At 44.6% G+C, this 14,956-nt stretch overlaps 1 protein-coding gene across 4 annotated transcripts in view; it reads right to left on the reverse strand.

The window, feature by feature from the left end:
* lama3 (laminin, alpha 3) overlaps positions 1-14,956 on the reverse strand; it is a 500,534-nt gene that overhangs the window by 224,612 nt on the left and 260,966 nt on the right. For 3 of the 4 annotated variants that reach the window (XM_078541180.1, XM_078541178.1, XM_078541179.1), the window contains exons 21-24: positions 9,228-9,384; positions 5,195-5,333; positions 1,039-1,181; positions 777-883 (exon numbers count right to left, since the gene is read on the reverse strand). In XM_078541180.1, coding sequence (XP_078397306.1) covers positions 777-883; positions 1,039-1,181; positions 5,195-5,333; positions 9,228-9,384 — 546 coding nt within the window. Of the gene's footprint in view, positions 1-776; positions 884-1,038; positions 1,182-4,832; positions 4,966-5,194; positions 5,334-9,227; positions 9,385-14,956 lie in introns of all 4 variants that reach the window. The other variant, XM_078541182.1, reaches the window with a different exon arrangement.

Below are 14,956 nucleotides of genomic sequence, written 5' to 3' on the forward strand. Positions count from 1 at the left end.
CTTAAACAATCCTTTACCTGTATATCTTAATAATATAAACAATATAATTAACATACTATTGACAACTGACAACCATTATGCCTGAGCCTGAGGCTGCCTGACACCTTCCCTGCCCCCCGGAATATGGGAGACAGATTGGGGGTGCGCAGGCAGGCAGTGGGAAGGCCACCGCTTTATTTTAAGAGCTCCTCCTGCCTTCAAGTATGCCAGCAGGGGCCGTAATATCCAGCTCAAAGAGATAACAGGGCAGGTCACCAACATTTGGCCAAAAAAAGTAGGTTTTATGGAAGGTCATAAAAGTGGAGAGGGAGGCAGATAGGTTTACAGGGGGAATTCCAGAATTTGGGGCGCAGGCAGCTGAAGACACTGCCACTAATGGCAAAGTGATTAAAATTGGGGATGCTCAGGAGTCCAGAATAGGACGAGCGCAGATATCTCGGAGAGTTGTGGGGCTGGAAGAGATTACAGAGATAGGGAGGGTGCAAGGGCATGGAGACATTTGAAAACAAGGATGAGAATTTAAAATTGAAGCATTACCAGACTGGAAGTCCAGATAGGTCAGCAAACAGAGGGCAATTCTGACTTTTATTTACTTGGGCAGGGCAGAGGGGATGTGAACGGAATCTGATTGGTCACTCATGACTTCTGTGTTGCTGAACCAAAAAAGGGTTTTCATCCACAAAACAGAAAGTTAGCATTTCACTCCCAACTATGTCCTGTTCTTCACATCTTCAACTATGAAATCTACAGAAATTTTCTATCTGTGTTTTGCTTACTTTTTTCCCACTTGTTCGGGGTTAGCAGCGTAAGTGCAGGGATCGGTTACTTGTAACTGCAGAATCGGAGCTTCATAATAATCACTGGGCAGCAGGATCATATAATCCTAATGTGCAGATTTAAAAATACATTGATGGATTAGACAATCAACTCAAAGGCTGAATCTGGCTAGAAAGTTTACTTTCATCCCAACAGATGTTCAATCCATTTTAAAAGCTACAGATAAGAATTTTACCATCATATAATATATATTGTTCTCACCAAGAGCACACCATCAGCCTCAATGTTGACAGTCCAAGTCCCAGGTGTGAGCGGGAAAGGGTCACCATAGTTATTTCTTGCAACCGTAACAAAAGATGGCTCCTTACTACGAGGAAAGGTAATTTCTTTTGCCTGGGACAAAACTAGGAACAAGGTCAAAAGGCTGGATCATTCACAAATACTGGACTATAGGCTGGTGCAGCCGAAACAGACACAGACAGGGGATTCGAGCTGCAGAATTTAAGCAGAGAAACATGTTTACAAGTTCATTTATTATGCTTTATGTTGAAAATTTCAGATCATTTAAAATATTTCTGATTTTCTTTCAGCTAGAAAAAAGTAGGCATAGACACATACAGCACAGAAGGGGGCCATTCGAGCCATTGTGCTTGTGTTGCCTCTTTGAAAGAGCTGCTCAGTTAGTCCCACACTCCCCTGCTCTCATCCCATTACCCTGCAATTTTATCCATTTTAGGTATATGTCCAATTCCACTTTTGAGGGTAACTATTGAATCTGCTTTCACCACTCTTACAGGCAGGGCATTCCAGACCACAACAGCTCACTGTGTAAAAAAAATGCTTCTAGTTCTTTTGTCAATTATCTTCAATGAGCATTACTGACTCTGCTACCAGTGGAAGCAGTTTCTCCCTATCAACTGTATCAAAAAATCTCAGAATTTTGACTATCTCTATGAAATCTTCCCTTAGCCATCCCTGCTCTAAGGAGAACAGCCCCTGTGGTCTTCAGTCTCTTCACATAATCTCTCCCTGGTAATGTTCCAATAAATCTTGTCCACACTCTTTCCAAGGCTTTAACATTCTCCCTGAAACGCAGTGCCCAGAATTGGACACAATACTTAGCTGAGGCCTAACCAGTGATTTATAAAGATTTACTATAAATTCCTTGCTATAGTAGTCCATGTCAGGCATCCTAAAATGGAAGAGATAAAATAAAGATAAAATGGAGGCGGGGGAATTACTTTTAAATTTTCCAACCAATTCTCACCCGCCGCCCTTTTGATCAGCATGGGACATGTGGAGGGTTGCGATCTTATGCTCACTCAAAGTGACATTGGGTTAAGCATTTTAAATTCCTGCCCTAAAATGTGAATTTCCCAGAGATCGCAACCATCAGTGAGGTGGGCAGGTTTGTGAAAGCTGTATGAAATATATCAGGTCAGTCAGCTCATGAACCTTGAGTGAAGCCTGTTGTGGAATAAGGAACTTTTTGACTAATAAGTTTAAAAGATCTTTCCAACATCAAATGTCATAATGTAATGATATATGATGATTTAAGCATGATTTTAATTCAGTGATTGATCATAGGGTTCTATCCTTAAGAGGTAAATGACCATAAATTGACTAGCATTGGTAAGTGTCCCAGTGGATAAAGTGCTCTTATGCATTCAACAGTATTGGGAATCTGATTTTATCAGGACACTATGCTTTGATTTTCACGTTGATTTAAAGTCCAGACATCTGTTGAGCCTTTGAAAAAATTGAACAGATGCCAGACTTCTTTAGATTTAAACTCCATCTTGGTAAGCCTTTCAAAACAAAAAATAGATGGTTGGCCATCTAGTCATGCAACTTCAAAGACTCTATTGTATTGAGATCTGTAGGGTTTGCTTAATCGGTTGTCAATGAAATCCCATTGTGAATGCATGGCTGAGTTCTAAACCCCACTAGTGGATTTAGTTCAGATGGGATTTTTGACAAAGCTGGGGAGGGGGCTGTGTGCTTTGTTCGATTACAGGAGCAAATGTATTGAAGAGGTTTTTAAATGGCTGTTTGTTTATTTTGACTGATTAATGAGCACTTGAGAGAAGGCAATTTGTTTTTCAAAGGGAATTTCAATGGCTGTGTGTGTTTATTTGACAGTTTTATGAGTTTCTAAGAGAGGCAATTTTTAAAACTGGAGTATTAATAGATGATTTAAAAAAAATGTCATGAGCACTTCAAAGATTTCCCAGTGTTATTATAGGGCTTCTGAGTTCTGTCCACAGTGGATACTGGGTGAGGGGGAATGGAAGGGCATGGAGGGGGCATGGGGAGGCACGAGGGATAAGTAGTTGAGGGATGAAGGCTTAGGAGCCTAACAGTCATTTACAGAACTGGGCTGATGTCCAAGTAGATAGAGGCAGGCCTAACCTGTTAGCCTCAGCATCCACTTATCTCTGTTCCCACTTTGGGCCTGCATCGGAAGGTGGCGGCTCCGACTCCAGCCCACCCCTGACTCTCCTGGGTGTTAATACCATGTGTTTTGTTTGTTCAATCAGACTTCGTGATTCTCAAGCCAATGCTGAAAATTCATTAATAAAGACAAGGATCCCATATGCTTTATCAACAGTCTTATCAACTTGCCCTGCCAGCTTCAAAGATATATGTATGTGAAGCCCCAGGTCCCTCTGTTCCTGCATCCACTTCTTAATGTCAACATTTAGTTTATCTTGCTTCTCCTAATTTTTCATCCAAAATGCATCACTTGATTCTGTAAATGACTGAAACACCACTCCAAAATGCCTAGAATCCATGACTTCTTCATGATTATGTGATTTGCTGATTTGCTGATTTGGGTAGGCATATATTATGTGATTTGGGTAGACATATCCAGAGGCCTAGATTAACAATTCAGAGGTATGAGTTCAAATCTCAACATGGCATGTGGGGAATTTAAATTCAATTAATTAAATAAAAATCAGGATATAAATAAAAGTTTCATGGTGTCCGAAGCTATCAGATTGTGGTAAAAAGCTTACTGACGTCCTTTAGGGAAGAAAATCAGTCATCCTTACCTGGTCTGGCCTACATGTGACTTCAGACACATAGCAAAGTGATTGATTCTTAATTGCCCTCTGAAGTGACCTCACAAGCCACTCAGTTGTATTCAAGAAGGTGACTCATCACCACCTTCTAATCCATTTTATGGAGATATGACAACAAACAACCATTAATTTAAGCCTCTGTCCCAGCCAATTGGAAAATAGGAATTAGAATTCAAGATAATACTGCAGAATTTACATTTGTTTTCCCACGATATTTTTTGTTGCAACATAGGAAAATGAGCTCTGCAGAAACTTTCGGCAGCTGTTCCTGTCGGGGCAAACATCATGGTAAATTCTGCTATCTGGGTGCTCTCTGGGAAATTCTGAGTCAAAAAGGTTTGTTAGCCAACAGCGGGAGCTGCATGTACAGTCAATGTTCAAGTACAACTGCAGCCACTCCAAGACACAGGCTGAAGTCACCATAGTTTATGATGTTACTCAGGTTGCCAACCTTCCGGGTAGTCCTGGAGTCTCCAAGAATTAAAAAGAGTCTCCTGGACACCACCACATTGTTTAGACTGTGAGGTGAGACTAAGTGGGGCAGAGAGTGAGGGAGACCAAGGAGAGACTGAGGCTGAGAGAGAGCTTGAATTTCTTTAAACACTTATGTTTTTTAGTTACAAAAATATTGGAGATGGGCGAAAAGGCTATTTGGCTGACAGTCAAGAATCATCCAATCAAGTGATGAAGAGCCTGTCCTCTTCCCAGTTGGCTGTGGGAAGGTGGGGCACCCCATAATAAGGGCATGGGGAATGGATGGGATAGGCAGAAGTGGGATGTCATGTAACAAAACCTCCAGGAATACATCCAACAAAGTTGGCAACCCTATGTGTTACCCATGCAAATGCAGCACTGACTGTATGAGGCAAAATCCAAGACGATTAAAAAAATAATTTTGTTACTTACCGTAAAATGACAATCAATTCAGGCTGGTTAAGTTTTTGGACCGTCTATACTGCTCATCCTTACCTGTGCTTGGTTGTGCTTGATAAACTGCTACATGGCCGTACACAGTAGTGAATCCTGGGTTAATATATCTGAAGGCGATGCGGAACAAATTGAGGTTTCTATTCTCCACATGCACTGTTACCCTCACGTTATTCTGTAAAAGTGAAGTTAATTAACACTTGACTGGTAGGGTGATCTAGAAGCAGAGTTAGCAGCAGTGCTAGTCGAGGGAGCTCATGCAGAATGAAGACCAGCCAGTTAGAGGGAGATCCTTCAAAGTCAAAGGGAATCACCTCATATGAATAAATAAGGGTAATAAGTTGGCATGTTAAGATTTTGGAAAGATGGTGGACAAACTAGGTGCAGAAATGAAAGCCACTTACAGTTACAGCAAGAATCAACATTTACTTCCTCAGTGATTGAGATCCTTCCTCTAACAGGCTTTGGGGTACGGTTCTTGTACCGGAAGATTATGCGAAACAGATTAGGAGAAGTCACAGTGATAGACATGATCACCTCTGGCTGGGAAGAAAAAAGCAGTCAAAGGAGCATAAAGGAAAACCCAAACTCCACCAATAGCAGAAGAATCACACTAAGTAGCATTTGCACGCCATAAAGCAAGCAATGGTGTTGTTTGAACTGGTAACCTCAAATTGTAGCAAGTTAGCAGCAGAGATATCTGGCAAAAAAAAATTAAAAGGACACATAACAAGTTCAATTCAATAGCTAAATTATAATATTACATACGATTACTCCACTTTAATTATAAGATAACTTACAATTTTCAATTAGTGAGCTCTTTATAGTGCGAAAGGTTGATTTTCATAGGCCTGAATTTTGCATTCGTCGGGCTTGCGTAATCAGCAGGCCGGGGAGCAGTCGGGAAACGGGACTCCAACCATGCTTTCATTCTGGCTGGCCAATTAACAGCCAGACAGCATGAAACGCGCGCTGAAAAGCTCAGCGCTGCCAGGGTGGGGCGGGAAGATGCCTGGTGCCGATGTCACCGTGGGTGTGGGTGAGCGCTTCCACTGAGCTCCCTGAAGGCAGACAGCTGCCTCAGTGAGCTGCAGGCCTCCAAATAATAAAATAAAACACAAAAATGGTGCAAAAAATGTCCTTGCGACATAATCAAGCACCTGAAAACATATCTCATAAAAATGCTGTCCCCAGATATTTCTTTTAAATTTACATCCTAACCGAGATTTTATCCCCCCCTTGGATGAGGTTTCATCAAAAATGTAAAGGCTGCCTGGCCAATTGGCCCACCTGTCAACCATAAGGTTGGATGGGTCACGAAAAATCGCTTATAATTGTGCCATGGGCTTAATTGCCCGCTTAATTGTTGACGGACGCTCTTCCGACTGCCGCACACGCTGGCCACGTGAAATATTGCACGAGTGCATGGTGATGTCAGGACGCTTGTCCGATGTCATCTCATGCAATTTTACGCCCGTCTGGGTCCGGCACGCACCCGCCTGTGGAACATAAAATTCTGCCCTATTATGATGTACCTGCAAAGATGCCTTACTTATAAGGGCCATAACTATATTCTCGTGGGGTCTGACTGGGAATATTTTATGCAGCATATCACAGAGAGTTCATTCTGGTGCTAAACAACCATTAGAAAGAATGGAATATAACAAACAAAATATCATTGAGTAATTTCCATAGGGGTTCTTGCTTTGGGCTAACAGGGTTAACTATGAGAACAGGTTATATAGACAAGGTTTGTAATCCCCTGAGTGTAGGAGATTAAGGGGTGATCTAATAGAAGTGTTGAAGATGATTAAAGGAGTTGATAAGGGTAGATAGATAGAAATGATTTTCACTGGTGTAGGGACTTTAGAACAAGGGGGCAGAATCCTAAAATTGAGATTGACCGTTCAGGTGTGATGTCAGGAAGCACTTCTGCACATAAAGGGCAGTGGAAATCTGGATCACTCTCCTCCAAAAAAGTTGAGGCTGGGGATCAATTGGTAAAATTTAAAAACTGAGATTTATAGATATTTGTTAGTCAAGGGTATTATAGGTCATGGATCGAAGGTGGATAGATAGAGTTAAGATCGAGATTAGCCATGAACTAAATGGTGAAACAAGCCACAGGGGCTGAGTGGCCTCTTCCTGTTCCTCAGTCCCAGTGCTTTCCTGACTTAACATTGGAGGAGGAGCCTTGAAAACCTTGGGAAAATGGCATTAAGGAGTTGGCAGAACTCCCATGGAAATCCACCTCCGACATGTCTGTTTGTAGAGTAACTCCCCAGCAATAATTCCCCCCTAGTGACAATGGCCAACTGGGACACTAATTCTAATTGAAAAAGCGGTATTATGAAGGAAAAAAACAAGCACAAATGGAAGTTGCAGGGTAAATAGGAACAAAAGAAACAGGAACAGGAGTGGGCCATACCCCTCCCCTCCCCTCCACCTCAAGTCTGCTCTGCCATTCAATAAGATCATGGTTGATCTCATCTTGGCCTCAGCTCCACTTTCCTGCCTGTTCCCCAGAACCCTTGACTGCCCTATAATTTCAGAAGTCCTCTCAGCTTTGAATATATCCAATGAGTCAGCTCCACAGCTCTCTGGATAGAGAATTTCAAAGATTTATGAATCTCTGAGAAGAAATTCCCCCTCATCTCCATCTTAAATGGGCAATTCCTTATTCTGAAACTATGCCCCAGTTCTAGATTCCCCCATGTGGGGTAACATTTTCTCAGCATTTACTCTGTCAAGCCCCCTCAGGCTCATATATATCTCAATAAATTCTGGTGAGTACAGGCCTAACCTGCTTAACTTTTCTTCATAAGACAACCCCTTCATCCCAGGAATCAATCTAGTGAACTTCTTCAATGCAATTGATGCCTCCTTATATGCAAAGTACTCTAGATGTGGTCTCACCAACATCCTCCACAGTTGGAGCAAGACTTCACTACTCTTCATCCCCCTTGCAATAAAGGCCAACAGAAAGAGAAAGCACAATGGACTGTCGGCAGCATTGACAGAAAGGCTGCTTCTGTATCTGAGGACAAATAGCCAATAGCCAAGTTACTGGTGGCAATCATAATTTTTGAACATAGGTCTCCAGTAACTATATCATAAAACAGCATGGGGCAGAATTTTACGGTCCCCTGATGGGGGGTTTGCAGGCAGGGAGGGGCCTGTAAAATTCCACAGGTGGTCTTCCCTCCGACCTCCCTGCTGACCCCAGTGTGTCCATAATTTTCTTGGGGCGGGCAAAGCCTTGTGGCAGGGTGGGGGAGCCTGCCAACCCTCACCCCAATTGAGGCCCTAAAAATGGCCACTCCCCCAGCCTCAATTTTGAGGCTGGCGGGAGAAGTTCAGGGACAGGGGACAAGTCTGGCAGGTCAACCTGCTCTGGTCTCTGGCAAGAGGGAGGTGCACCTCCATCAAGAAGCCCCTTCCCATAACAGGCGCTACCCACTTTGAGGTGTGCTCCCTGCAGGTTCTCCCTGTCTCCCTCACTGGTCTTTCCATCAAGACCTCTACCCTATCTCTCTCTACACACCCCTCCGCCAACCCCCTAACCATCCCCCAGGGCCTCACCTCCCCTCCCTGAAACCACCCACATTAACCTGGTCCTGGATTCTAGGCTTTAAAACCTGGTATTCCCATGGCCACTGCTGCCACAGGCACTGCTGGGACTACAGAGCTGCTGGCCAATCAGATTGGCCAGCGTTTCCCTGAGGAGGGACTTCTTCCCGAGTGAGGTGCAGAAATCCCGACTCCAGCCGATTAACTCTTCTCAGAGCATTGGCTATGGGGCTGCTGTGATCAATCCAGGTGAGTTCCCCGTCAACTCTTCAGGTGGCAGGGCAGGCAACAACACCATCCAAAAAATCCTGCCCTATATAATTTAAAACACAAACTGCTTGGGGAAGAGGGGGAAATATTTACACTTGCCCGACATAAAAGAACAACCAATCCTCTTTATGACCACAAACAGGACAAATGCATGGGAAGTCACATTGTCACCCAATTTAAAAGTCTCAGATTGTGGGCTATAACAGAACTGGGAGTCACTGTGCTCAATTTTGCATATTTGCAAGACTGCATGAAAACTGGGCCAGTTACGCTCCTAAAAACACTGAATTTTGCAACTGCCATGAAACTGCCCTGCTTTAAATCATGCAAAACACATCCCTAAACTCCCTCCTATTTAAAACATTTTTAGTACTTTATTTTCTTAAGTAATCTAATTGCCATCTAACTTTGGAAATTGCAAAAAGTTTTATTTATTAAATGGACATTTGTTTATAATCTTTTTTCAAACTTAATACTCTTTAATCAGGCAAAAAGTCTGCATTATGCATATTTAGGCAATATAAAAGTGATTATGAAGCTCCTTCCGGAAAATCTGAGGGTTAGACATCCATTTCACCAGAATCTTTAATCACATACTTGCACTGTTGACATTTGTACATAGCCTCTCCAGCTGAAGTGCAGGAACTCCTGTGGATCAAATCCAAACCGAACAGCTCTTCCATTGGGCGTGGTGCCATCTTCAATCTCATACTTCAAATGGTGAAGATCTGGGAAATAGTGGTTCTTCCGTGGCCTTCAAATACAGATTCGATACTTTAGTCTCCGTGCAAATAATATCCATGCAGAAGTTACAATTTATTTAGTAGTATTTCTCCATAAAGAAAGAACATGCATTTATATCGCACCTTTCACAACCCCAGGGTGTCCAAAAGTACTTTACAGCCAAATGAATTGCAGACACTGTTGCAATGTAAGAAATACGGGTATTAATTTATGCACAGCAAGATCCCACAAACAGCAATGATCTGTTTTCGTAATGTTGCGGGATAAATATTGGCCGGGGAACTGGGGAGAACTCCCCTGCTCATCTTCAATGCTACCATGGGATCTTTAATGACCACCTGAGAGGGGAGATGGCCTCACTACAAAAGTAAAATCCTGTTTTGTCTCCATTGCTTCTTGTTTAAAATACACATCAATCAAGAGCTGGATTGTTCCTGTGATTAATAAATGCACAAGTTGTTTTCAATGCCTTTCTTCTGGTGAGACTTTTAACACATCAAATTTCAATTAATTGGACCTTCCCCCCCTCAGGAGTAGCTAATTGGGCATTTTTTAGGCATTTGTGATAAAATGTTAGGCAGCATCCTCCTTAAACCGCTCCAAGTATCCATACCACCTGGACTACAATTAGGAACTTGGGAACAGTAGCAGATCATTTAGGTCCTCAAGTCTTTTTAGCCATTCAATTAGATTGTGGTTGATCTATATCTCAACTCTACTTACCTACCTTTGATACAAATTCCTTGACAGTTTTTATTTTGTTGGGCAAGGATATCAATCCCAGTCTTGAAAATTTCAATTGATCCATCATCCAGAGAGTTCCAGATTTTCACTATCCTTTCGTGTGAAGAGGTGCTTCCTGATATCACTCCTAAATTCTCAAGCTCTAATTTAAATAATTATGCCCCCTTGTTCAGGATACCTCCAGCGGAGGACATTGGTTCTCTGTATCTACCCTTCCAAATCCTATTATCATTTTCAAATGCTTGATTAGATCTTCCCTCAGCCTTCTATGCTCAAGGGAATACAAGCCTAGCCTACAGTTGCTATTTAATGGAAGGCGGCTTTGACTTGCTGGCTCTTTTCTAGAAGATCTGCCAAATTCAGTGGCAATCGGGCATTCAACTGGGCAGTGGCAGGTTTTCCCTGGGATCAAGGACCCCCAAGGCTGGAAGTCCCACTCACCGAGAGCTGCCAACCAATCACAGGCCACCAGCTCTTCATTGATTGGCAGCACCACCAGTGTTGTGGTGGCTGCTGCCAGTACTACACCCACCAGAGGCCTAGGATTGTCATGGACACAGGTACAGTTGAGTGATGACCAGGGGGGACACGGGGGAGCCGAGGGTAGGGTGGCAAGGAGGGGGAGGGTCAGCAGCAAGAAGACTGGGGGCTGGCTCTCAGGACCACCATATCCCACCCAACCCCCACCATTCCCAATGCCAGGTATCTCGATCAGGAACTGAGCGATCTTCTGAGAAACTGCAAGCAATCCCCACAGGGTTTGCTTTTCAGGTTTCAGCATGACGAGCTGCCACTGGGTGAATTTCAGTGCCAGCAGCAATTAAGTGGATCAATCGCTTAAGGGCCTCAATTAGCATTTGGGGCAGGAAGGTCACCCATGGACCTTCCCACCACAGACTTAATCAGGGCAGTGGTCGGAAGGTGGCCGGGAACCCGTGTTACCAAAATTGTCAAGGGGAGGGCATTATATTCTATGTAACTCTATGTAGCCATTCCCCACAATTTAACCCTTTTAGCCCTGGCAGCACTCTGGTGAATCTGTGCTCCATCCATTCTAAGGCCAATATATATTTTCTAAAGTGTGGTGCCCAGAACTGATTGCAGTTACTCCAGATGGATCTAACCAGAGCTTTACACAAATGAAGTCTGACTTCCACCCCTTTCTATTTCATGTTGCCTAGAGGTCAATGCCAACATCCCTTTAGCTTTTTATTACTTTTGGACATGTTCATTAACTTGCTGCTTGGTGGGAAGTGATGAGTAAAACTACAGATAGCCATCAAAACTTGACCTCATAACTTCACATAAAATCATCAACTTGGAATGATTTAAATAGTACTGAAATATTCTGTGCGTGAGAGATTGGAGTAGTCCCCATGGTATGAACACAATTTTTCCGCAATATGAGATGACAGTTCTAACACTTAACAGGCTTTTGCCAAGTAAGCAGCAATTTTAACAGAATTTATAGAGTATGATGTCAATTCACAACGACGTTTCTCTCAATCTCTGCTCTCGGTCTCACTGAACTTATTTGCTTCCTAAAAGGTCCGACACCCTATTTGCTGAGATTTTTGTCATGGATCTCTTCCCCTGGGATTAAATGGTGAAAAAAATGTCTTTTGCTATTCCTGGCATATGTGATCAAAGATTCTTCCTTGGTTTCTATACTAGCTTGTATTGAGTGTATCGCTAATGGCCACAGGTGTTCTAAACACAGGAGAGGGTTTCTCTCCTGATACAATTAGTCTTCCAGCTACACTATGGGAATGGCAATTTATTTTAGCATTCAGAAGTGTGAACTTTTGAGTAAGCACATCTGTTTCTGCCTGAGATAGTCGAACGATTACGATATGCATATTGGAAACTGACAAGCAATGCGCCATTGATTAGGTAAGGTGCAGAACCATCAGTGTGCACTCAGAAAATACCCTGTACCCTGCTCTGTTACATCCTTTTTTAAAACTCTTCCTTATTTTTACTAGCAAAGGTAGTTGAGTCTCACAGAGGTGCACTGGCAAAGTGAAGGTGGACAACATAAAAAATGATTTGGATTTTAGATATTTTATTCTGTTATGAAAACTATACTTACCTTATTGAGAGCAGAGGTCAGGAATGTCAACTCCTAATGGACCTCTGAGGTTTTGCACATGCGCAGACTGAGAGCAGGCTGCACGTGCACTGTTCTGCAATTCTTTCATTCTTTGGGTCCAGCGCGCTTGTGCATTAAGGAAAACAGTGCGAAAACCCTGGTAAGGTGACTGGGAGTGGAGAGGAGAAAGAGAGAGGTCCCAAAGGGAGAGAGGAGAGGTCTCAAACGGAGGTCCCAGGTAGGGGAAAGAAACAGAGGGCAGAGACAGGTCCCCGTTAGGTTGATGTAAAAAAGAGAGGAGCAGAGAAACAGGCTCCAAACAGGGAAAGGGCTGCAGTTAGCAGAATTTAAGTGAAGAGGGCTCACCTGGTAATCGAAGGGGGCTCAGGAGAAGCTCTGAAGATCCAAGGAGGCAGTCGAAGGTTGGTAACTCCGTGCTGTGGAGCAGTAGTGTTCTGCTCGATGTGGCCGAAGATCTGAAGTTGTGCTTGTGAGTTGGTGCTTAGTGCAGACTCGGGAATCCAGGGGAATGGCATCTCAGGAGACGAGACTGAAATCCTGTGGGGTGGGCTGTCGTTGGAGCAACTTTTGGAGAGAATTCCCAGGTTAGGTCTTCAAAGGTGAAGGCTGAAATCCCCCATGAGAGAGACAGAGTTTCAGTGAGATTGGTCGACTCACAGTGTTACTGATGTTGGGTGGTGTCGGGCAAAGGATGTAAAAAAGGATGTAACAGAGCCTTAAAACTAAAACTTCTATAGGGTATTTTCTGAGTGCACACTGATGATTCTGCACCTTACCTAATCAATGGCGCACTGCTTGTCAGTTTCCAAGCAGGCATGAGCAGGAATATAGCGCATAAGGCCAAAAATCGGTTTCACAATGTCATGAAACCAGTTTCTGATCATCCACTCCACCCATCAATGGCAGGCTGCGTTTCCTGCTACTGCACATCGGAAACTTCATTTTAATACATCTGCAAATCATTATAAGCCCTGCTCGCTGGAATCATCCCCCCATGCTGGATCATCCGAGCACGTCAGCATGATTGTTTCACAACAGATTTATAAGGTGTGCACCTAGCGAGCTGCACTTTGAGGGGAACTCGGAGGTGAGTGCACAGTAACGTTACACAGCACTCGCAAGGTCACCTGTTGGACTTCAAGGTTGAGACGCCGCACATTCAGGCGAGGGCACAGGCAAGTGACATTTTCCCATCTGGTTGACAGTGCGGTGCCAGGGCAAGGGCTGCCCTGCGGTTGAGGAGCATTGGGGGAGATGTGCGGCGGCCTCAGAGTGCAGCAGAGAGAAGGTTCGAGGCTCATGCTGCAACTCGCGCCTTGGTGGAACAGACCATCAGAATGTTGAAAATGAGGTTCCGGTGCCTGGACCAGACTGGTGGGGCCCTGCAATACTGTCCACAGAGGGTGTCACGCATCATCGTCGCTTGCTGCACCCTTCACAACCTGGCGCTGCAACGGGGAGGGGAGCTGGCTGAGGAGGAGATGGAGGAGCTGTATGTCTCCTCCAATGAGGAGAATGTTGTCGGGGATGAGGGTGAGGAGGTCCTCGAAGCCGTGGATGACGGTGACGAGGCCATCGCACTGGCGAAACAAGGCAGGTGCGCTCAGGAGGCCCTTATAGCTGCTAGATTTGTGGAGGATGATGACGACATGCAGTGAGGAGACACCATAGATCCTCTAATTGCATCTGTGAACGTTTGATTCCAATCTGGCTGATGGCAGTACGAATACCCTCTTGTGATAAGGCTCCTGTCACGAAGACGCAGCAGATGCCCATGGTCCCTACATTCCAGGAGGATGATAATGACATGCAGTGGGGATACTCCACGGATCCTCACATAGCCTCTGAGAATGTCTGGCTCCTGTCTGCCGAATGGCACCTCACTTGCGTCCTGTGAACAGGGTCATATTATGGAGGTGCAGCAGAGAAACTTTAACTTCTCCTGATCCCTTTATGAGCTGAACCCTTCAGGACCACACTGTCACTGGACAGATGCTGATGAGGTGGAGGGGCCAGCCGCACCTCAAAAATGCTGAGAGCACACAGAGAGACACACCTTGGTGTGTTGGCATGCCGGCACTATCATCTCAGACTGAAGGTGGACGGACTCCTGCATCGTGCCTTGCAACCTGAGGAGTGCAGCGAACATCCCTTCCTGATGTTCCTGAGCTTGCCTTTGTAGCTCCAGCAACTGAGGCGTGACGGAGTCCAGAGGCTCGTCATCTGACTCAGACTCAGCAGATTTCTGGCCTCCAGCAGTCCTCTGAGTGCTGGAAACCCAAGAAGTCCCTGCCACCACCTGCTGTGGATCAGAAAGGGTGATGTGCTCGCCAGATTGTGACCCTGAAGCTACTCTAAAGCTAGGTCCCACTGAGGTGTGTGTTTCTGCACTGGTGGAGGGTGTGGGTGAGCGCTGTGATGAGTCTTCAATTAGGGTTTCACCAGATTCCTCATGAGGTGTCTTTGAGACTTGAGTTGAGGACCTGGGTTCGTGGGCTCCCTCGGCTGTTTCCCAGATGTGCCTGTGGAAGCAAGGAGAGATAATTCGTGCATGGCAGTGGCCTGTGAAAGGGGACAAATCACTCACAGCATTGTTGTCTGATGGATATGGCATTGCTGGATCCTCACTTGGTAGACCACCGTCGACCTCACCGTCAGCACAGGACTGGCCCAGATCTTCGACGGCCAGCTAGTTGGCTCTGTTTTCAAAGTCTGTGAGGACCTT

The sequence above is a fragment of the Cetorhinus maximus genome, chromosome 4 (assembly GCF_964194155.1).
Source record: "Cetorhinus maximus chromosome 4, sCetMax3.hap1.1, whole genome shotgun sequence".
Taxonomy (NCBI): domain Eukaryota; kingdom Metazoa; phylum Chordata; class Chondrichthyes; order Lamniformes; family Cetorhinidae; genus Cetorhinus; species Cetorhinus maximus.